Below are 24,602 nucleotides of genomic sequence, written 5' to 3' on the forward strand. Positions count from 1 at the left end.
TTTCTTTATTTTTATATTGTAACTATTGGAATGTTTTTGTTTGTAACACTCTTAACTCTTTTATTCAGTTGAGTTGGACATTTCAAATTTGCATTGTATACAATAGATGGAAGAAATCAGGACAGAGATCCACATATGTAAATAATGCAAAATTAACAGAAATAACAGAATATGATGCAAACTGTTCCAACAGAACGAGGCTTTGGAATGAGCAGGTGCTGATTAAAGTCCAGAGGAAGTGACCTCATGAAGACCTCAGGCTAATCAGAACTGAAAAGGCATCTTCCTGTTCACCATGGATACTGGTTACCTATAGTTGCTTAGACCGGAAAAACTCTGTGTTGATGTGTCATATGACATTACGTGTTCTTGTGGGCTGAGAAGAAACATAATATATTCCAAAGCAACTTGTCAACTTGTGTAGAGACAGTGAGGTTTTCACCAGCAGTCATTGTTGGGATACTGTGCATGATTCCCCAAGGATAGAAATTCCTACAGTAACCAGGGCACCTGGTTATCCTGACACTGCCGCTGGAGAATACCTCTGCTCACTTTATGATTGCGCATAGGCCGAATACAATAGGATCAAAATGAGGTTTATTGACTTGAATGACTTTAATTATTATTTATGCAATGTTGGGACGATGTTTATTTTTCTACAGAACTGTAAGCACTCCCTCCAGTATGTGTCGGGGCACATGTCATTCTGCTGGGCATTTGTGAACGGCATGGAGACTGGGCACAATGGAAGGGCTGAGGAAATACCTGTGTGTGAGCATGAGGGTGTGTGGCTTTATATCCAATTTACTCAAGCATTTGGTAACAAAGGCTACATGGAAGTGTCTGTTTAAGCAATGTAAACATCACTTGTAACTCTTGATAGTAATTCTTTGTAGAGGAGCTATAGCATCATTGCCTGGAGGCAGAACGAACATTAAACACTTGACTGATGTGTACTCATTAAAAATGCATTTAATGTTGGCAAAGCTTTTACGTCATAGCTGTTTTTAAACATCTATGAACTTCAGTGATCTCTTGAACTTTCATTGCTTTTGCCCATCTCAGGTGATAGTAGCGCCCAGTAAATAATATGTGCTCTTTTATTTATTTAAGAATAATTTGGGGGAGAAGCTTAACTTTGCAGCCTGTATAGTACTTATTATTTAGTGACGTAGGCACAATTGCTTTAAATGACATCACTCTGTGTTGAGTGAGCTTGTGGTCATATTGGCCTTGATTTACTACAGGTTGATTGGTTTTTGATTCACTGAAGCTATATCCTTTACTGAATTGTTTTCTCTACTTCACAGATATTTGTGAAATAATAATTTTTGTATTGCTAAGAAAGAAAGAAAGACAAAGAGCAAGGGAAATAGAAAGCAAACTTGGTGTCCTTGAATTTGGTAGCTTGTCAGTTTTTGGGTGGGAACTTATTTTTAAACCCACAGTGGCTGATTTTACTCAAGCTAAATTCTGTTTCAATTCGTTCTTTTAATTTTAGTTGATCCAATACAGCACAGTCATCTACCTGTCTCACTCTTTGGCATACAAACTGAACATTATAGTGATATGAGTCAAATATGTTAAACAAGGCATCAAGAGTGAATTAAGTCAGACAGGTCACAGTCTTGTGACAAGAAGAGTAATGTTTCCTCTTAGTTAATTTATTGCTTTATATGTAAGATAAGATATGATGAGATGAATAAATTAATAATGAGAAGCCAAATGTTTTTTCTTCAATATTACTCTTTGTGTTTGCAGATTGTTGAACTGATTTTCACTGCCATCTTTCAATTCAGTAGTATGTTGGCATGACTGTAATTTTTTCTTCTTTAACCTCAAGTTTGCTCTTTTTCTTTCTCTCTCTTTCTCCCTCTCTTTCTCTCTGTCTGGCAGTCTCTGCCTCTCTAATCCGAGCTGTCTCTTTTTTATGGAAGAATCACAACAAAAAGTCATTATTATCCATGAATCTGTTTTAAAAGCAATGTAAACATTCAGACATTTGTAATAGATGTGATCCAAATATGTGCTATACAGAAGAAAATTAATACATTTGGGAATGAACTGATTCTAATAATTGTAAGTGGGATTTTGATATGTGATGCTTATATCTATGCATGCTTGTCTGAAGGGTCTAACGACATGGTTCTTCCACTGTGCTTTCACCTCTCTCTCTCCATATTTCTCCACCCCTCTCACTCTCCTTTCTTCTTTTTCCTGCACGAGAAAAAAAATCTCCTAAACCACAGGCTAAAATCCTTTCCTACTCTAAACATCTCCCCAGACAACAATAATGAATAACCAACAAAAATAAACAAAGAAAAATAATGCTGAATGGTGAAGATTTTTTTAAATGATTAAATGTTTATTTTGGTGTAAAGTGTCAGCACTTCTGCAAAACAATATATATATATATATATATATATATCATTAAACATTTTAAGGATACCAGTAATTATGCCATAAAAAATCTGTCTAAACTATAATCACAAATCAAAATTGAAAAAAATAGGAAATAATCTAGTGAATCATCTTGGTAATGAACACAGTAAGTGGGCTTCTCAGTAAGCTGAAAAAGCATACAGGTACTACAGAAAAGCTACAGATACTTGTCGGTATTCTGAGCCAGCAGTTGCAAGAGTATTGGATGTGAGAGCAAGGGCTCAGTGTCAAGATTAGAAAATCACCCTAAAAAAAAACAAAACACCTGCTGTCATACTGGACACCTCTCTAGCACATGTATAACTGAAGGCAGCTATGTTTGAGCCTGAGAATGTCCCCAAATGCACCTCCCTGCAGAGGCGTGAGATTGTGGGGAAGAACAACAACTTAAACAGGCTTTTTGCCACTCTCCCTCTCCTCACATCTCTCATTAGGGGAGACAATAGAGGAATGAGAGATGGGAGGAAAAAGAGGAGGGGAGGAAGGGGAGGGTCCAGGCCTCTGGGAAGGAGTGTCTGCATGGCTGCTGTTAGTGCTTATGGCTGCTGTTAGTGCCCAGCACTCTGATTCTGTGGCCTGGGTCGATTTGGCTCGGCGGTCGCTGTGCGCCTCTCTCTTCTCTTGTACACTCCACAGGTCTCTGTCACTGGGTGGGGAAGGGGCGGAAGACAGGCGAGAGGGCTTTTGGGCCTTGTGGTTGGCATCTCTGAAACTGGCTAGAGGAGGCCGCAAGCGCACTCCACTACGAGTCGAACCCTCAATGGCCTTCTGGAGCTGAGAGATGGTCAGACAGGGACTTCACATACTTATGCAATATACATACATACTTACATACTTACATACAAATGGCATGAAATCATATACATCCTCACACACAGTATCAGTAAAAGGTCTTACTTAAAATCCCAGAATTCTGATTTAGTGATAATTAATGATAATGTCCAAAAGTAAGAGGAAAAGATATAGGAAAATATATATATGAGATACTCACCTCTTTAAGTGCAACAACTCCCACAAGTTTTCCTGTGCTGGTGACATAGGCATGACTAAATCCCAACAAAGAGAAGAGGGTGTGTGTGTGTGAGAGAGAGAGAGAGAGAGAGAGAGAGAGAGAGAGAGAGAGAGAGAGAGAGAGAGAGAGAGAGAGAGGGAGAGAGAGAGAGAGAGAGAGATAGCATAAAGTATATAACATGCCTTAATGGAACTTAACAGTATTATTTAAAATAGTGCATAACAGTAATGGATACTATATGTAATGCAAGGTACTGATGTGATAATACTGGAAGTTATTTCCTAATTCATAAGCATGCTTACATGACAAACGTTAAAAATTTCCAATGTATTTTTAGTTATATTAATGACTTGATTGGTTTATAAATGCCTGCATGAAAATAACAATGTTCCAGCCTGCAAAGCTAGGTGAAGGTACCTTATGCAATGATGTTTTTTCCACCAGCTGGAAAGGGGCAGGATCAATGCGAATCTGATCAATGTCAACTGACTTATTCAGCTCAGATTCCTCCCAAGCTTTGATCTGCACAAGGCAATCAGAAGTGTTTTGAGTGGTGATGTCACCATGAGTGATTTAAATATGTGGATAATCAAAGGAATAAATACTCTGATTCAGGTAATGTAACTTGACTGGATCTTAAATTATTTGTTTCTTTACCTCTTCTGGAGTCATGCTCTCCGTTACAGAAGATGGCAAGGTGTCCTATGGAATGGAATAAGAGAGAAAACATGCTATGTAGTTTTGTATGTGTATAGAAAGACAAACAGGGAATAATTTGTAGGGTAGTGTTGCTTCATTAGTCACACTAAAATAAGCACCTCAGCTTTTTCCCTTTGTAACTATACATTGTAACTATAAATATTTCATAGAGAGTTCCTCATGTGTCCTACTGGTGAGAGCTACTTCCTTAGAGAAGCAGTGCTCCAATTGCCTAGAAAGCAGGTAATGCCAAAATATAGCATCACTGCACTGAAAAACACCGCATAAGAAAATGAGGAATGTTGTCTCCACCTAGTGTTACAGAGACAACACAGTAATGACAGCTGACATATAAGAGCACAGAATATATCATCATTTGTCTGCCAGCACAGATCCCAGCATCCTGGGAAGGTCTGAGTCAGAGCTGTCTGTAAGCAGACCAATGCACAATCACTTTGCTGGCACTTATTCCTCTTTTGCCAGAATGTGTGAGACGCACCTGTGTCTCAGCCTGCTCTGATGAGGATGTGGTGGAGAAAAGGCGATGAATAGCACTCCGCATGGATTTTAAAGCACCTGCAATCATTGATGAGACACCACACTGCTGTCAGTCCACTCATGAACCATTCTGCTTATGTGCTCTAAAACAACACTATCATTTCTGATCACTCCACACAAATGTCAAAGCACTGGACAGATAGAAATACCACACATCTGCAATGACAATTAGTGAGGCCATTCAAACTATAATTAGCAATCTTGTGAAGGACACTAAAAGGGGGACTAGAGGAAAGGATACTAGGAGAATGGGGATTAGGGGAAAAGGGGTTAAGGGAATGGGGACTAGGGGAATGGGGACGATGAGAATAGGCCTGCAATGAGGGACTAGGGGAATGGGACTGAGTACTACTGCTTGGGTTGATTATATGAGTGTTGATTATATTAGTGATCGAGCCTGTTACACTAATGGCAAATGTCTTCTGATCTATTCCTTTATAAATGCTGTTATGAACTCCTGCCAGCAGCCTACATAACATCCATTAATTTGTAGTCTAGGTTCCTGATTACTCTAGACTAACTAGCTGAAGTCCCTAACCTCAGTTTGAGGAAATGGGCATGTAGGTCAGGATGTCTGAAAGGTGTTTCCATGACAGTGGGGAAATACCAGCTTACCTCTGGAATTCAGAACAACTAATACCCAAGAAATCATATTGGTGTTTTATAGTTTTATAGTGAACCTAGAAATAAAAAAAATCTGAAGAAAACATCAAACATCAAAGGCAATCCAGAGGAAAGAGGTACAATCCCAGTTTAAAAATACCACCAACCACAACACTGAACACTCCCTTGACATCTTCTCTAATCTTTATGTCATAATGACATATCATAATGGAGGCAAGCTACTCCCCCTCAGTTGTGATAGTGTAGCGTCTGTAAAATATTTATCTTATCTATCCTAACATTTCTTCCCCCTTATAAAAAAGAAATAGCTTTCATTTTTTTCTTTCAGTAAATTATTAGTTTTTTTCTTTCACTTTTCAATAAAGTAAAACTAACACTAACTGTGCATGTATTTTTTCCTACTATAAAATAAGAATATAACTTAAATCTAAAGCTATCAAAAGCTACCTCCTCAACAATGTGATAGTGCATGTCCTTCCCTAGGACATGCACTGTTGTTAAACTGCATGGCTGTAGAATTCAACTCCAACTAAAAACTCTTTCACCACCTGCACTAGCTAGATAAAACTCAAAATGCTATATTGCCAAAATTAGAACAAGTTAACTGGGCCGTACAAATCTCTTTACCACCAAATCTACTGTCTCTAGCCACGCCAACAGCTGCTTCATATGCTCCAAGTGCTCATGTAAAGATGCATTACAAACCACAACATAATTTTCCATCAGCAAGGTTTACCATGTCCAACAACTGCAGAAATATAGCTGGAGCATTCTTCATTCCAAATGGAAGAATACAGCATCAACAGAGCGCTTCAAGAGTGCAAAAAGCAAACCTATCTTTAGCCCTGTCTGTGAAAGGCATTTGCCAATGGCCTCTGAGAGGATCAAACTTGGATACTATTTGGACCTGACAAATTTCATTAATACAATCTTCTAATCTTGGAATAACGAATGTATCGGTTTTCATTACCTTGTTTACTTCCTCAAATCAATTTAGAGATGCAATTCAATCAATTCACTTTCAAAGACCCATCTGGCTTTACTGGTTTTGCGCCATCCACCACACCAAATGCTTCCTTGTCATTTCTTAATAATAATATTATATAATATTATTGTAAGGGTTGGCACCAGGCCCAAGCCCCCTCTGACCACCAGAGGGAGGCCTTGAGTCAACCATACTACTAATCAGGTTTAACACCCAACAGCTGGGCTATAGTTTATTTAAACCCAGTGACCTAATCATTCAATGCTGGGTTTTTGCCAAAGTTCTGAGCCAAGCTCCTAGCCAGTAACTTCAGGTATTGAGGCCTGTGAGCCCTCGTGCTACACCTCAATTCTTGCCTGCGAGGGTGTTTGTGTTTTTACACGTCCCCTCCCCTCTCCAGTTTTCCTTCTCAAGTCTGTCTCTCTCTCCTGAGGCTTCCCTTAGCCATTCAAGTTCCTCCCTGTTTTCTGGTTTTGTTTGGGAATTTTTAGTTTGGTTTTCCCCAGTGTATCGGGGTTGCCATTTCTTCCCATGGTGTCCTTTGAGCCCCCTTTTTCCATGTTCGGCATGGTGTTTAGTTTTTTCCTTTTGTTTTACCTGGTCCAAGATCTAACTGTTCTACACACGGGCCCGCTGTTGTTAGAGTGTGGTTGCTCACCCAGTAGGCTGTTGGTGTTATCACCTAACTGACCTAGGTTCAAGCCCACCTTACAATTATATTATAATAATATATATTATAATAATAATATAATGACACATCACACAAAGCAAGCTAGTGTCCCCATTGGTTGTAACAGTGTAGTATCTTTATAAATGTACATTATCTAGCCTAACTATATAGCACATCATTAAAAGAGTAGTATTAGAAACTATGATCCTGAACCAGACTCACCAGAACTCATGTTTCTGGTGGAGTCCTCTGATGGTTTTTCAGATGTCAGTGGGCCATTTAGAGTCTCAGTGCTTCTCTACAAATAATTTTAAATTGGAGAGAAAAAAATGTTTGTATTATAGACAGTTTAAAATAAACTGAAAACTAAACCTCATCTTGCAACAACAGCTGCTCTTTGAGTACATTTTAACATTTTTACATTTACCTTCTGTCTGTTCTCCTCTTCTCCCTCTTCATCTATAAATGTTAAAGACTCCCATCTGACCTTTGACCCCTGATGGAGTGTAACCTGACGTTGGTTATAAACCCGCCTCTCTTCTGATAACCACCAGTCACAGGCAGCTTGGACTTCACACCTCTCAATAGAGCCCAGTAAAATCATTGACTCTGGAGAAAGAGGAATGATTAACATCTATCATATATAAGTATACATTCTGTGGCTGTATAAGGTCACACAGAAATATACTTATTAATATGTGTAATATTTTTAGAGATATACATATAAAAAGAAATCAGGTGTAATGAGCACAAAATGTCACCCACAGAGCACTGACCTAGAAAGTGTATCATCGTTTACTCTTTACGCTACACCCAGACAGGTTATTCTTTTATAAAACCCAAAGGTAGCCTGCAAACTCACAGTACCTGCCATGAACCGTTCAACAATATACTGGTTCAGTCCTTCTTTAAGAATGACCTGATTTCCCACTAGACACAGTTCAAAGCATGTGGAATTTCAAGGTCTGTAGAAACTCTTCAATGTTTTCATACACACACAGATGGAGAGAGAGGGAGAGATGCAAGCACACCTTTAGAATCAACAAGTGGGATTGTTTTGAAGGTGGTGGTCTCCAGAAGGTGAAGAAGCTCAGAGTAGGTGGACTGAAGAGACACAAACTTCACCTTCTTCAACATGATGTCCTCCACAAAAATATTATACTTACTGAGAAAGATGAGAGGTCAGAGAGTGAAGAAGCAATTACAACTGCTTAAAATGAACAGTCTGAATAGAATGAATAAGGTGAATGAGTAGTCAGCTGCAGTTCTGGCCTTTGGTCTTTGTCATGGTACCTGATGTGTCCAAAGCCAAGCTCAGGCAAGTAGGGAAGCTTCTTGACCTGAATGATTGAGTCATATAGAGAGGGCTGCAGGCTTTGTGCCACCATGTTTGCCAGGATCACAGCCACCATCATGGGCAGGATGTGAGAGATCTGCCCTGTCAGTTCGAAGCAGATGACAGCTGTCGACACTGTGTGTGTGACCGCACCGGTCATGGCTGCTGCACCTGCTTGGACACGTGTTGCATAAAAACACAACCAGAAACACAAAAAGATGATGACATAAGGTAAATAAAGCAGACAGCTAAAAGGTTGCAGTACATGAGGAGATAGCATTTAGTGGGCAGGAAATAATTACTGACCAATTACAGCATAGCCTCCGGGCAGGATTTGGTAAATAATGTCATCAAACAGAATTCCAGATGGGAACAGTATGGCCATGATCTCTCCCACCAAGCGGCCAAAGGCAGCTCCTGTGTATGCAGTGACATTTAAGGCTGGTCAGATATCAGGCTTGTCCCCTTCCAAATAATTATTATGCTACAAACTGGAACTTATTGGATGATGGTTAATCATTATGTTAACCCACAGACCAAGAACAAAGACAGGCATGAAGGCACCAGATGGGATAGGCATTGTTGTAGATACTGCAGACATCCAAAACTGAGTCACAAAAAGAGATAACAAAGCAGTCATTAAAAAACAAGTCATAATATAGCTTAGTATTTTAACATAGGCTTTAGGAAGGATTTAAAATGAACCCTGCAAGGCCATGTGTATGTGTTTAAGGACTCAGAAAGTATAAATCTAATCTCCAAACAAACTATAGGGCACAATTTAAAAATAGGTTAGGATATAATTACTTTATTAATGTTGAGACATATATCTCATCACTAATTACAAAAAAAAAAACCTCACATAAGCTTTAAGAGCTTATAATTAGAAGTCATGAATTTGTGATACATTGCTTTGTCTATGCATTGTGCTAAATAAATAAATAAACTCATTTTGTCTATAAAATAATATGCATTGGTGAGTGAATGGTGAGTGAATGTGTACCTTCATGATGAAAAAGATAATGAGGACAATGAAGACATTGACTTGCGGATGAAGCCAGACGGTGGAGCGGCCGAGGCCAGGGGGTGGAGTAGTGATCTTTGTCCAGGTGAAGTTATCAAAGAGTGAGTTGATGCAATCTCTTGGCATCAGCTTTATACACCAGGATAGGTAAGACAAGTAGTAATTTTACTCTTTTAATTTAGACACCTACATGCTCAGTCCTTCTGGAACACCTTCATGCATTGCAATTATAATTTGTAGTGTCTGTAGTATCTGTTACTGGTAGCATTGGTGTATGGTGTTTAATTAATGGAGGATTTACAAAACATACATACAGTGCAGCTAATACTGTATATATAAAGTATAATTGTTTGACACAGTATTTGCACCCCAAATGTCAAATGGCATCCCTTAATTTATTTAACCACATTTTATTGACTAACGTGTTATGGTGACAAAAAGGATTAACCAGTCAGGACCATGCATTTTTGCATTTCTGTTTGAAAGCTATAAAACTATCTCCAGCCTGTGCCACTGACTGGCAATCATTCAAAAATAATTTAAAACAGTGAAGACAAAAAGTCCCAGCTTGAATTTTGAAATCTGCAAGTTCAAGAGGAACCAAAACCATGTAAAGGTACAGACTGGAGCTCTGAGCTATGAGTGAACCATTTCACTCTACCAACAGGCACAGAGAAAGCACACACACAGGACACCATACCTCGCCAGCCATGAACTGGCCAAAGCCTGGAGGGAATGTAAAGGTGGCAATAATCAGTGTCACCACACCAGGGTAAATCAACCGGCTAAAATAAACAAACAGACAACTTGTTATAAGGGTCAAGTATTTGGGTTAAGTTAAAATAATGATATAGCGATATAGTGATATTGTATGAAAGAAGTAATATATAACAAGTAATTGTGTAAATGGTAAATGAATTAAGGTTATAGACCACATTTACATCGGGTCAAAAAGCAATGCATGTGTGATAGGTAAAGTCTCACTGTTTGGTGAGAAAGCCTGCAAGGATTGTTGGTCTTCTCATGAATAGCACAACCTGTCTGTTGAGATAGACAAAAAATGCTCCCAGAAATCCACATGAGATCCTATAACAGAAGACCACATCATTAATAAAGATTCCACAGAACCTGAACTGAATTGTTCTGCACATGATGCTTAACCCACCCAATTATAGCAAATGCTGGCAGCTCCTGCAAGTCAAAGGGAAAGTCCATTCGAAAGTTTGTGCGGAACAAAGCTGTAATTGTGACTGTGAAAATAGATACAATTAATTATACCATCCTCACGAAAATGACTTATCACTTGACTGAACTAGCAATGGACATATAATAAGATTAATATGTGAGATGTGCATTTATATTGGACTATTAAACCAGGTTTCTGTGTTCGTCCAACCCGAATCTTTGTTCCACACAGACAGCACTCTGAATATAAAGGCACTGAAGGTGGCTGCGAAGAATCCTCTCCAGTAATTCCTCACCGCAAAATATGTGGACGTGACCTCAATACTGAACAACACACCTGCAGAAGAGAGGGAAGAGAGAGGGAGAAGAGAGGGAGAGAGAGAGAAGGGGTCACAGAGAGGTTGTGGTGTGGATAATATGAGGAATGCAGTGAGTAAGAAAGATCCAGTGGGTAAAAAAGGATACAGATGGTATAAGGACAAATAAGATGAATAAACAGAAGAGGGGGCACAAGGTGGGAAATAAACATGTGAACAGAACATGAAAAAAGAGAGCTGGGTATACAAAGAGACACATGCAGAAAAGGAGGAAGAGGGAAAGAGACCAAAGTAATGATTACAAATATCAATGATTCAATAACAATTAATTTTAGCTTTTGTCTTTTAATTACTGAACCATTTAAAAGCTAAATAACTTGGTGGGAAAAATGTCTTTTGCAATGTGAAAGGAGAGAAAAGGGAACAAGAAAGGCAGACACAGGGAGGGAAAGCTGTTTTACCTCCAAGAGGAGTTCCAAAACAGCAGCCGACCCCAACGGCACACCCCACTGTCAGAATATCAGTGTAACTATAGGGGTTCTACTGAGAGAGACAGAGGTGCAAAGAGAAAGAAAGAGAGAGTATGGGGGTTATGGAGGTGAGAGATGAGAAGATGGGTAATGGAGGGACGAGTGGGGGAGAGAGCACAGAAATGGAGGGATGCGCAAGGATGAGTACCAATTGAGGATGGCAGAAAGAGGCAGTTGTGTGGGTGGAAGAGAAGCATGATGAAAGAGGAAAATGAAGAAAGAAGCGCGAGAATTGGCATGACAGGAGAGAATAAAGAGAATGAGAAAAGAGGGCAACAGCGGGAAAACAAACGGAGGAAGGGAATAAATCATACTGAGGAGGCCAGCATGCCATTTCAGCAGGTTAGCAGCATAGGACCAAAGCCAAGACCAAGCCCTCTATAGCACTGTACACACATTGTCTACGCAGCAGGACTCCCACCAGCTTTACATTATCTGTCCTTAATAACCATGTCTGTATGACTGGGTTTACATACTCAAGAGCAGTACAAAACTATCAGTGCTGTTACACTGCAGTCTGCTTGTACATTTTGTGAATACAAAGAAAGGTACTGTATGACAGCTTACTTAGGGAGTATACTATAGTGATGGAATTACTGTGCATATTTCTTACTATTACTTAGAATACCTAACATTACGTTTTACTCAGGAATCATTTCCAAAAGCAATATATGAGTGATCTTGGCTGTTCTCTTTTAGTAGAGAGAGTTCATACTGTGTACATGATGCAGCGTGCACTGACCAAAATAGGGATAACTTGCCTCCCACAGGGGCGGCGAAACAGGTGGCCACTCCCACTGCACACGCACAAATCAGCAGGTCCTGAACATGGGCGCTATTCTGGCCGGGGTTAAGAAAAGAGCGCAGGGACATACACATACAGTCTGATGAAGAGAGAAACTTACTCATACCAGTAAAGACTATTACGACAGATAGAGAAAAACAAATGTGAATAGAAATAGATAATAATATAAGGCAGAGTTAAAGGAGAGGTGCATGAAGATGGGAACACAAAAACAAATAGAAAGAGAGGGTGAAATTGATTCAATAAAAAATAAATGATGGCTGGAGTGCTTACAGGTGCCATAGAATGGAAAACTGTATTTACCTTGGCATGAATAAAGAGAGCTCTGTATATTGGACTATCATACTGTGAGCCTCAAACTTTGTTGTCGGCTCCCTCAGATGTAAAATGGGGTTATAAAACGGACCAATTCCAAAAATCCTAGACTGTTATGTAACATCCTTGATTATATTTACGCCCCTAAAATTTGCATACACCAGCCCATGTTCTACCCTAAGAAATATGTATAACTTCAACAGTAAAAGGCATGGCTACATTCATATTTAACAAGACAAGTGATTAGTTTGCTCTGCATATTTCACTCTGGAACGTTTCTCAAACCTCAGACAACTTTGAGAAGGCTTTGCTCAGCACTGGACAATTAAAAAGATGGGCATCACAATTCCAATAATAACGTTCCTGGACCAACCTTATACTAACGTTTTAGCAATCATGTTAATATAATGCTTTCAGGCTAATGCTATACTATAAGACTAATGTTAAAATAATGTACTCAGACAAATGTTATACTAATGTTCTCAGACTATTGTTAAAATAATGTTTTCGCAATAACATTAAAATAATGTTCGCAGACGAAGGTTATACTAACATTCTTGGAAAATACCAAAACAATTAGTTCTCAGACTAATGTTATACTACATTAATGTTCTTGGACTAATATTCCACAAAGTTTTGTCATAGTGCAGATTTCCTCAAATTGCCCTCAACAACTACCCCAAAGCTAAATAACCTTCAACCACAACCACCCCTTCAGCCTCAAAACCATACAGCCAATTAGCCCTCAACCCAATAAACCTCACAGCCCCTCAACATTTACCCCATCAGCCAAATTTGCATCAAAAACTACCCCCACAGCTAAATAACCCCTATCAGTCTAAAACCCTTCAACCAAAACTACACAAACAGATAAATAACCCCACAAGCTCAACTTCCCCCATAGGCAGTTACTACTTAACACAAATAAAACCCCATAGCCATATGCTCAACAACAAATACTCCATAATCCAAATTGCCCTCAAATACTATGCCCACAGCTAAATAGCCCCTCAACCACAACTGCCCTATAGCCAATTACTCCTCAACCAAATTCACCCCCACGGCCAAAAACCCCTTAAAACAATAACAACAGTGCAACACCCCTCAACCACAACTAGCCAATTAGCCCCCAACCACAATTACACCCCACAGCAAAATATTCCTGAACAACTATCCTATCTAACTGCTTTCAATCACAACTAACACAACAGCTACACAACCACAACAGCTTCATCTACCCCACTACCCCTTTTTACATTTAATCAAGTGCTTTACATCATTTAACAGTATTTCAGGATTTCATTTTACATTTAAACAGCAATTAACTTCATTTAACAGAATTTATCAATGTTAAAACAACCAAACAGTCTGCTTTGTAAGCCAACATAAAACATGTCAAACCAATATAAAGCTAAGTAACTTCTCAACCACAACTACTCCAACAGCTAAATTACCCCTTAGCCTCAACTCAACACAGCCCCTCAACAACAACTTCCCCATCAGTTAAATTGCCCTCGACATCTATCCCTACTGCTTAATAACCCTTTGGCCTGAACTACCTTACATTTTATTAGTCTTAATGCAAAATTATCCCAACAGCTAAATAACCCCTCAACAATAATACCATATTTCTGAGAAGGTTCGTCCAAAAATGGTAATGTTAGTACGAGTACATTTGTTAGTCCAAGAATAATAGTGTAACGTTAGTCCAAAAACATTGATGTCATTGCAATAATGTTAATAGAACATTAGTCTGAGAATGTTAGTATAACATTTCTTTGAACACTAGTCCAAGAATGTTATTTTAGCATTACTGCAAAAACATTAGTATAACAATACTCTGAGAATGTTATTTTAACATTATTGTGAAAAGATTAGTCTAAAGTTATTCCAAGAAAATTATTTTAGCATTAGTCCAAGATCATTATGGCAAATATGTTATTTTAATGTTATTGTGAAAACAATGGTACAATGTTAGTCCAAGAACGTTAGCATAATGTTAGTCCAAGAATGTTAGTGTAATGTTAGTGTAGTGTAAGACTGAGGAGTTTCTTAGCTGTTACAGTGGTTGTAGTTGAGGGGTAATTTAGCTGTAGAAGATGTTGAGGGGCTTTGGGGGTTCATTTGTGTTGAGGAGTAATTGATTGTGTAACAGATGAGGCTGCAGGGTTATTTAGTTGTGGGGGTAGTTGTCCTTAGTGATTTCCTTAGTGTCCATTCATCAGTTTCAAACAAAAACACAAATCCCATGATGAGAGGCAGATGATATGTTTCTTAATCTATTCATAAGCGCATAACTCCTATGATCTATAAAATTGAAAGGGCTACAGATTCAGGAAAGCTTTGAACCATATTGTTGCACTCTATTTTAAAGAAAAATATTGGAAGAGATATTAACATGAGGGGCCCACATAAAAGGGCTTTAAAAAAAAAAAAAAAAAAAAGAAAACAGTTTGTTTCATTCTAGGGACAAATAATAGGGTTGTAAATGGGCATGTATAACTGCATCTGGGCATTTTTCACCCTGACCAAAGTCACAAACCTTTTATATATACGTCATAGAAAAAAAATGTAAAATATTTATTAAAACATTCTATGGCGCCTTTAAAAGAACACAGACAGATAAATAGATAGGGGAGACAGACTGTCAGACATAAAGTATTATGTCACTAAGTACAATAGCACCATTGCCTTTAACCAATGAAAATGGGTAGAATTGACTGTATCGCTAGTGGAGCAGAGATTAATGAAGTGAAAGCAGAGCTGGTCCAGCATGAACATGCTCGTGAGACAAAATCATGCCAGGACAGCCTCATAGTCAGCCTTGAACACACACTGGCATCAAGGTGCTGGCGGCAATTTTACCTCATACACCCCTGTGAAGATGGACATGACCTTGCTTAGCACGACAGCACAGATACTGGCGATGTGGACAAAAGGGCCCTGTAAATTGTAAAATGACACAGATGGCCATGACGTTGTTTATTAGCTTTCACTTGGTAAACAGAACTTAAAGGCAACTCCACAAGCATATTATGTTCCATTCTGTAAGGTTTTTTTTTAACTAAACTATGAGAACACAACTGTTACAATATGGCACAGTGATACACTATGAGATTGAGAGAGAGAGAGAGAGAGAGAGAGAGAGAGAGAGAGAGAGAGAGAGAGAGAGAGAGAGAGAGAGAAAAGGGAGAGGAACGATTATAAGAGGAGAATATATCATCAACCTCCTTTCCCAAAGGCAAACCACTGCCCAGGCTGGCGGTCAAACCAATGACTTTAGCCACAAAAGCCTTCAAAGTCAAATACTCCTTCAGAACCACTCCTCGCAGAATGGTCTTCATCTCTGGAATACCAGACCCTGGAGACAAAAGATGTGTACCAATATCTTTGAACATAAATGTGAAGAAGTGAAGACAAATAGGGGTTCACATTCAGATTCAACTAACAGAAGAGGATTTTGTGGAAAGAAAAAGACACCGGGGGGGGGGGGGGGGGGGGGGGGGGGGGGGGGGGGGGGGTAGATTTCACTTAGGTGAAATATGAAGAAAAAAGATGACAGGAACATAACTGAAGCCATCAAAAAAGGAAGAGTGAGAAAAAAAGTTAAAGAGAAATGGAGAACCTGAGCGTCAGGGGAGGAAGAGGAGAGTAGGCTACTTTAGTAATAGAGAAAAAGAAATGAAGAGCAGGACATGCAGTACATACCTATAGCTTGTGGGGCAATCAGGTGGCAGAAGACAGATGAGAATATGATGAGAATTAAAGGATATGTGATCCAGGCCAAATACTGAAGAAGCACATTCTCTTTCAGCTCTGCATACATCCATTTATAAGCTGAGAAAAGAGGAGAGAGTGTTTTTTATTCTTTAAATACAGCTCAGCTAGTTTATCGGATATGGAGTTGGGTAGTCTACCTTGCAGACTCTTTGCACTAGCGTAATCCATACTCCAGCTGACTAGAGCCATAGTGAACCCTAGCAGCACCAGGAAGATCCAGTCCTCACCAAGCTTTGTAACTATGTACCTCTGGATCCACCCACAGCAGTCTGCATAGTAAAAAACCCCACCCGCATTGAGTAAGACAATCATTAGTATTAAACACTGAAAATTATGTGGTCAACTTTCATGTATGATTTTACTGTGTTCAGAATTGGAGTTAATTAAATTCTATACTAAATAGGTTTCACTGCCTAGCCTCCAAACTGCATCAGCATGCACTTTTGGGAAGAACAATGAGCAGTTTTACAGTTTCTTCTGCAGTAGGTAAGATGTAAGATTAGCATTTTTCAGAGGTGAGGGGGTAACCCCACACTAGCAGTTTTTTTTTCCCAAACTGCTGATCTCCTGCCCCACCTTGACATTTAGAAAAGGGGTGGGACGTCTTTAATGAGGAGGACTGGCTGAACCCTGGGGTCACAGGCCCTGATTCCATGGTGATACAATGGGTTCGGCTGTAGCCCTTTCTGGGGGCCCTGGTGTTATCAGCATGTTTCTTCGACTGGTTCTCCGTGAGCAGACGTGCGGCCTCCCTCCTGGCAAAATCACCCACCTGCTCCTTGTATTGTCCATACACCTGAAGGAAAGAGAGAGTAAATGTGAAAAGTGTGTGTGAAAGTGTGTGTGACAGAGAGATAGAAAGAGAGAGAGTCCATGCAAAGAGAAACGAAGAGACTGTTGGTGAGAACTGACCTAGAACTTATATAGGTTTTTAATTTAAGAACAGTTTAGATAAGGAGCTGGATACACTATATAGATATAGAGTAAAGGGTTAGCAAATCAGGATACTTCAGCATCCACTGATCAGCATCTCAATTCCTTCTACAACTCAAAACACCTAATTTCCCAAAACACAGTAAAAAGTAAAATAAATAAATAAATAAATTCTTCAGGATCAGCTTTTCTGGAGTTGCCAGTGTCAATATGAGAGACCAAGTTTAAATTCCACTGTAGCAGCCATTCATAGCGAGGGTCTGAGAGTGTCCTTGGCCCTGCTGTCTTAGTGGGATGCATTGCTGGACAGTTGCAGGTCATGTGCACAGCACCCAGCAGTCAGCGCAGTCCTCCAAGCATGTTCATCTGCCCTCTGACATGTCTTCTCTCCCTTTCACTCTCCCAGGCTGGCTGGCACTGTTGGCAGCTTTCAAATATCCCTTTCTTATGAAGCAAACGTGTCTTTGGGATTTTAAACTTAAACAGCATCATTGTGCCTTTTGATTGGGAGTTAACTAATCTGAACTATCAATCAATTTTAGGTAAAGTTTTTTGAATGTACTGTTTAAATGAAAATGTTATAAAATTGTTGAACAGCATTCTTTTAGGAAGCAGGATCCTTCTAATGAATCTTCTAAGAAAAATCTTGGAGGAAAGATTTAAATACATAAAATACATAATTGAGTATCTTAGTGGCAGCCATCCTGAATCCAGAATAATTTTTTCCTTAATTTTGTATCACTGAGTCAAGAGGTACAGCTTTAAAAATCAAAGATTTTTGATTCCGATTATAATATAGTTCTACTTTGAATTATATGTGTAATATTTTGAATGTGTTCTGCTGCAGCACAAGATTTTTCACTGTCCAATGGTATTAGTCGAACGACTATTAGATGCAAATGCATGATCATTTTAGCATTCATTATGATAATTGGTTCTTATATGAATTTATTATGTTAGGTAGGTTAGCCTGATTGCTCCAGTGCAAAACTTAAAAAAGGAAAAAATCAGACACCAAACATGTTGACTACATTTGAGCTAACTGATAAATCTGTGTAAATTTCATTTCATCAGAACCACTTTTTAATGAGCAAAACATCTGGATTATTCAGATTTCCTTTAAAGGACATAAAAATCTCTAGAAACTGAATGTATATGTACACTACTGAGCCTTTTTTGCAGAAAAAAAAAATTAATTGATCAAAATTATTATTTTAGTAGTGCAACTTAACAGATGTTTCAAGAAGTTATATATATTTAAAACTTGAATATACCCAGTTGCCCCTTACTTAATTTAATGCAAAAATTTGTTTTTTACCAGTGGTATTCAGAAATTTGTAAATTATACACTGTGTTTACATCAAAAATCGCAAACACATTCCAAATCATTTTTAAATTTGATTTAAATAAATCCTGAAACCTTCCTCGGAATATATGTTCTGAATTTAACCATACTGAATTTTTCAACCCACCTCTTGGGCAGTAATTTTCCTGGGCATTCTGTATTGAGATTGTATTTAATCCAAACCTTAGCTTCAGTCCTTCAGCTAGAGAAAGAAGATCCGTAACATTTAATTCAACTACTCTTTCTCTTTCTCTCTCTCTCTGCCTCTCTCTCTCTCTCACACACACACACACACACAAACACACACACACACACACACACACACAGTCACACAAAACTCATTGGTATACGTAAAGAAAAGAGAGCAAGGATAGTAGGAGTGGGACAGTTTTGGACTTTGAAAAACTAGATTACAAAATCTAATTTTCCTTTCATATTTACTATATGTTCCCATATATCAGCACAATTGTGCAACATAAAGACAGTGAATAGTAAGAGAGAAAGGCATGCTAGAGTAGGAGCTCCTGCAGTGGCCAAGGCTGAAAGTATTATTCTCTCTTTAATTTTGTCTGTTGATGTTTTTGTATAGTTAAGGTCAGCACGATCATTTATTGGCCTTCAGACAGCGTGAGAGACACTTCCTCTGAGAACAGAATGACGTTTAACAGAATATACACAGAAACAGTCACCCCTCTGTAAAAAAGTCTATTTTATTTTCTCCCAATTTGTCATTGTTTTAATGGAGTACATTGATATTAAGCCCTCCTATCCTAAAATTAACAATAGCAGATCAACTGTTAGGTATTCCATAGAATGCAACATTTTGCAACTGATTATTTTTTGAAGATGGAGAATAGTATATCTCACCACAGCTTTGGACTTGTCTAAATGAGCTTTTCAGAGGTCCCTGGGCCTTTCCTGTGAATAATGCCTATATACTATTCATAGTTTAAAAGCTTTTAAAACATTAATCAGGTCTAGCAGAACAAATACCTGAACTGTGTTAATCAGAAAATCATGAAGACAAGCTCTATCCTCTACCTGAACATTCACTTCTACTTTCACTATACAATAAGGATACTTGTTCTCAGCTGAAGCAGTACTAGAAAAACAGTATTTTCATTAAAATCATCACATAGTATTATCTTACATAGAAAACAAATAAGAGCTCAAATTGAAACCTGTTAAGGATAGGCTTATTGAAATAATTGTGTGAAATGTATTTTGAATAATCAGATCATTCAGAAATGAGTCTGCAGCCAATCAGACGCTGTATGTGTGAGTATGAACCTTTCCCTGTTGCAACCGGAGCTCAAGGAGCATTTATTCTCGTCAGCGCAGTGACAAACTAGTTTATGGGTTTATTTAACATTTTCAGTATTTGACACTCTTATCCAGAGCAACTTATCAGTAAACACTTATACTTATTGGTAGACATTATGTGTGCTTCCTTAGAATCAAACCCCTGATTTTGCTGTTGTTAGCAAATTGTTCTACCTTCTTTACCAGGTGAATTACAGGAGTTTAATAGGGCAGTGACTGAATTTAATAGGGTAATAGGGCAGTGTTTAATTTTATCTACTTAAATTTGAGACGTGGATGTGAATAAAGAGACCCTGTTGTCAGTGGCATTGTTTCCTAATCAGTCTCCAGAACTGCTGTAATAGGAAAAGTATAATACTTACTGACACTTATCAAGATAGGAATTACATACTCACAAAGAAAACTACAGACATTTTAGATTTTAATGCTAAATATTACAAAGAATGGAGTCGCAATTCATTCATGATTCTTGCGCAGCTGGCGGATGTTTCAAGGGGTGCATGCCCTAAATCTGTTCTTTCAAAAACATTGTAGCAGGATGTCCATTCTTAAACTTTGTTTTTAAACCCTGATTGTGGCTTTAAGTGCTTAAGAATGTGTCTGAGTTCTTAAGTTGTCTATGTCACAGTCAAGGTCTGTGACATGAGAAACAAAAAGGCCAAAAGGTGAAAGTTTGAGGTATTTGTCAGTAGCCACATGAACTCAGTCAGCTGCGTTAATGACGCCATTAGTTATGGGTCTGCCGACACTCGGCTGGCAGCTTGACAGCTGGGGCAGTTTGTTAGTGTAGATGGGTACATTTGATTTGGTCTAGCTCCAGTTAAAGCAATCAAGTGAGGTAATATTTATTTCAAATATAACACCATGGTTGATCTGATTTGTACAACCTAGAATTAATGTACATTAACAAACTTATTAAATCATTTAAATCAGGTGTCCATTATACCTCATTATAGAGTGTAAGTAAGGTTGAGTTTATTGGTTGGTATTGAAATTCAAATCCCTGTTCACTCAAAATCAAGCTTATTTTATATCTATTAATGATCTAGAGAATCATGTCTAAATCCTTCTAAACTGTCTTCATGACAAGAAATTGCAATTATTATTTGCCATGCAAACATACAGAGTGACATGAAATATTCTATGCGGTCATAGCCCAATTTTATGCCCAAAAGTGAACAGCCCCAACACACTCCTATAAAATTTTAAACATGGAAACCTCCATACATTTACAAAAATCTTTGCCTTTACATGTAATTAGAATTTGTATCATGATGATAGAATTATTAAGAATTAAATGCTTAAATAAAGTGAAGATGGAATACAGAAAAGCAATGTTACAAAAGCTCAGTTCATGAGATATAGCTTATATATATATTATCATTCAATGCACACAGACAGAAGAAGGTTATAAGAGAGCTGAAAAACAACAAAGCCCTCGATTGTTCTACGTGAAAAGGTTTAGAACCGGCAGAGAAAGGGAAAGGGGAGAAAGAGCATGAAAGTGAGAGTCGCTAACAGACACAAGAACCGAAGGGCACAGTGACTTTGGGAGTTAATTAAAAACATAATAATGATAGATTCCTCTCTGTGATTCCTCTGTGTATCTGTGTGGTGTGTTTGGGGTGCAGAGGGAGGGTTATGATAATGATACAATCTGACCCAGTCACTGACAGATCAGGACATGCGTGCCAATGCAAAGGCTGCATCATGAAAAAAAAAAAAAAAAAAGATGCACAGAGCAAAGCATGATCACATAAGTTAAAGCAAAGGCTCATCTTCAATTGCTCTATAGTTTCCAACATATCAACATCCACTACTCTCTGTCAACATGTATTTCTACTTGTGGTATGAAGAAAAAATCTATGCAGGATATAAGTATGCAGGACATAAATAAATTATTATCACTAAAGTATCTAATTCTTTCAAGCAGAGTCAGGATCATGGCCAAGTGAAAAGGCATCTTATTGTGTTTACTTTTGGTAGAAAAAAAGAGGATGCTAAACCATAACTGATGTCATAAAATTACTTGTTATCTCAGTCACTCAGTAAAATAACATTACCCATTTTATAAAATTAACCTTCAGTTGAATGCAAAGAATAGCAATTTCCCATGTTACATTTTTTTTTATCTTTGACATTGATAAGTTTTGTAAAAATACATTATTATTAAATACATTATTATTAAATATAAATATAAAGTATAAGATTATAAAGCATTATCTAATTAGACACTATATATTAATTAAGGTAATATGACATCAATATTAATAATTAATAACATTACTTAATGACTGTAATATATATCAGTAAATACCTAATCCTGAATAACCTCATTCTGAGACTACAAGAAGAACAACAAACAGCTATCATCTTTCATTCTTACCAGATTTTGATCAAAATTCATTACTGTCTCACAGGTTTTAATGTGTTCCCTCATCATTCTTTCTACTCCTTTATGCTGTATGCTCCTCTTCCTCTCTTTTGGTTGTGCACCTCAATCTCCCTTTTTTAACCTCCTTATCCGTGTCCTTTTCACCTTCAGAAAACATTCAGGTAATAATAACTGTACCTGCCTTTTATGTGATGGAGAGGAAGCATACTGTATATGTTGGTAGGAAACTACAGTGCCCACAATGCAGTAGTGACTAGCTAAGTACCTGTGATAATGTGCTGTCAGCAGCCCTTAATACACAAAGCTGTAGTCTCACAAAGCCAGTTCATCGGTCATATAAGAAACTAGTCAAAGTACTTGCTATTTGCTGGGGCTGGACAGATGACTTGGATCTGAGCTGTATTTTGTTAATAGAATATTTATTCCTAAAGACAGTTTCACATTTGTTTGTCCAAGACTGAAATAAGTTAAATTAGCATTTAAATCAGCAAATGAATAATTTAGTTACATTTCCAACAATTTCCTAAAACTTAAAACATCACATTAAAAATTATTCATAACCTTTGAGCCTGCAAACCTTTGAGTGGCACTTTAAAGTTTGTGAACCCTTCAGAAGTTTGTATTTCTGCATAAATCTGACCTAAAACATCACCAAATTGTAAAACAAGTCCTAAAAGTAAATAAAGACAACCAAATCAAATAGATGAGACAATAATATTAGACTCTGTAATTTATTTATTGAGAAAAATGATCCAATATTACATATATGTGAGTGGCAAAAGTATGTGAACCCTTGTATTCAGTATTTGGTATGACCCCCTTGTGCAGCAGTAACTGCTATTAAATGTATTAAATGCTTGGAGGAATTTAAAAACTAAATGCTGAATTCAAGTCAGAAATACAGTTCACCTTGAAATGGGATCAAACTTGAAATCACCTTGAAATGCAATCATTACTGTGAAAACAAGATTGCATTTAAACAGTGCCAAATGGAAAAGGTGGCCAAATGAAAAGTAAGATTCACTGCATTGATTTAGTGTCACTTCATCTTTTAACAGAAACACAATGTGTGTGTGTTCAATAAATTAAATTCTGAATTTGTATCAGAACTGAGTGCAAATCACCTTGAAATGCAATCAACTCACATAAATTGCATTCCACTTTTTGGTCCTGTGAACATGACAATATAAAACATAATAGTCATAACTACATTTCAGTCAAGAACATTGTGGTGCTCATGTCACAGTGAAACGTAATCACTGTCCAGTCATAAATTGTGACCAAATTTGGACCATGGTCCATCATATGGGGCCATGTAGACAACAACAGATTTCTAATAGATCACAGATTCTGAAAAAGTATTTTTGGTATGTTCAACATTTAGTTGCAATGGTCTGACCTTTCTGTAATGCCCAATCTAAAGCCAAATCTAAATCTCCAAACTGTGGACCCATGAACTCCAGTTTCACAGACCTTGGTTTTACCTTCTGTGACATTTATTGATGTTGTCAACATCATCATTACTGCAAACATATAAAAAGTGCTAGCTCACTATGAGAGGCTGACTATATGATGTGCTAGGCTGACTATATGATGCCATATCATATATATGATATGATGTGACGGTTCTGCTGACTCAGATGATAATTCAAGCATATATTACTGGCTCAGAATACCAAATTACAGAGAAGACAGACTTCACACCACTTGACAAAGATGTCTAGTCGATGTAAAGAACCAACAATATGTACCTGTAAGAGAGAGAAGAATTACAGGACACAGACAGTCACAGAGTTGCCAGTTAACCAGTGACTACTTATCAGGAGAAATCTAATCAGCAAGTGAAAGAGAAAGCCCACCTCTAAGAAGAAGAACACTGCAAGAGAATCAGCTAAGAGATAAATACCTACCTGATAAAGATCAACCTGGAATATACCTGTAAGAATCAAGCAAGAGAGTCAACCATTCAGAGAAGAATACTCACCTGGATATGGAACACTAGTAAGAGAAAAAATATGGCACCTATAGATGAGTATTTACCTACAGGAGTTCAACATGGAAGATGCGATATCGGAGCATACAGAACCAGTTTCAGGGCTGAGAGTGAAACCATATTTAAATAATGACTCACATAATGAAATTGTTCATAGGTCCACTAGAGAGAGAAGACCTAGACAAATATCCACTTACTAGTCACTATGCCTTTTTTTCACAACCTATCTATGCCTGCTAACATTAATGTTGGTGAAAAGCCTAGAAAACAATAGAATAAAATAGAGGAAGGACAGGATTTCCTTTGATGGGAAGTGTGATACAGATATGTG

The 24,602-nt window shown here is 37.9% G+C and overlaps 1 protein-coding gene across 1 annotated transcript; it reads right to left on the reverse strand.

The window, feature by feature from the left end:
• Positions 1-2,438: 2,438 nt before the first annotated feature.
• On the reverse strand, positions 2,439-17,024 carry clcn1b (chloride channel, voltage-sensitive 1b). The gene is made up of 22 exons (XM_035530868.1): positions 16,859-17,024; positions 16,420-16,551; positions 16,211-16,339; positions 15,730-15,863; positions 15,368-15,445; positions 12,144-12,222; positions 10,747-10,872; positions 10,516-10,600; positions 10,335-10,436; positions 10,051-10,135; positions 9,330-9,479; positions 8,864-8,933; positions 8,633-8,743; positions 8,284-8,497; positions 8,022-8,155; positions 7,418-7,599; positions 7,213-7,288; positions 4,653-4,729; positions 4,112-4,156; positions 3,872-3,976; positions 3,434-3,520; positions 2,439-3,216 (listed from the first exon to the last, which is right to left on the reverse strand). The coding sequence occupies exons 1-22, from the start codon at positions 16,935-16,937 to the stop codon at positions 2,830-2,832; spliced, it is 2,667 nt and encodes an 888-aa protein (XP_035386761.1). The 5' UTR covers positions 16,938-17,024; the 3' UTR covers positions 2,439-2,829.
• Between the last annotated feature and the right edge of the window lie 7,578 nt (positions 17,025-24,602).

The sequence above is a fragment of the Electrophorus electricus genome, chromosome 10, assembly GCF_013358815.1.
Source record: "Electrophorus electricus isolate fEleEle1 chromosome 10, fEleEle1.pri, whole genome shotgun sequence".
NCBI lineage: Eukaryota > Metazoa > Chordata > Actinopteri > Gymnotiformes > Gymnotidae > Electrophorus > Electrophorus electricus.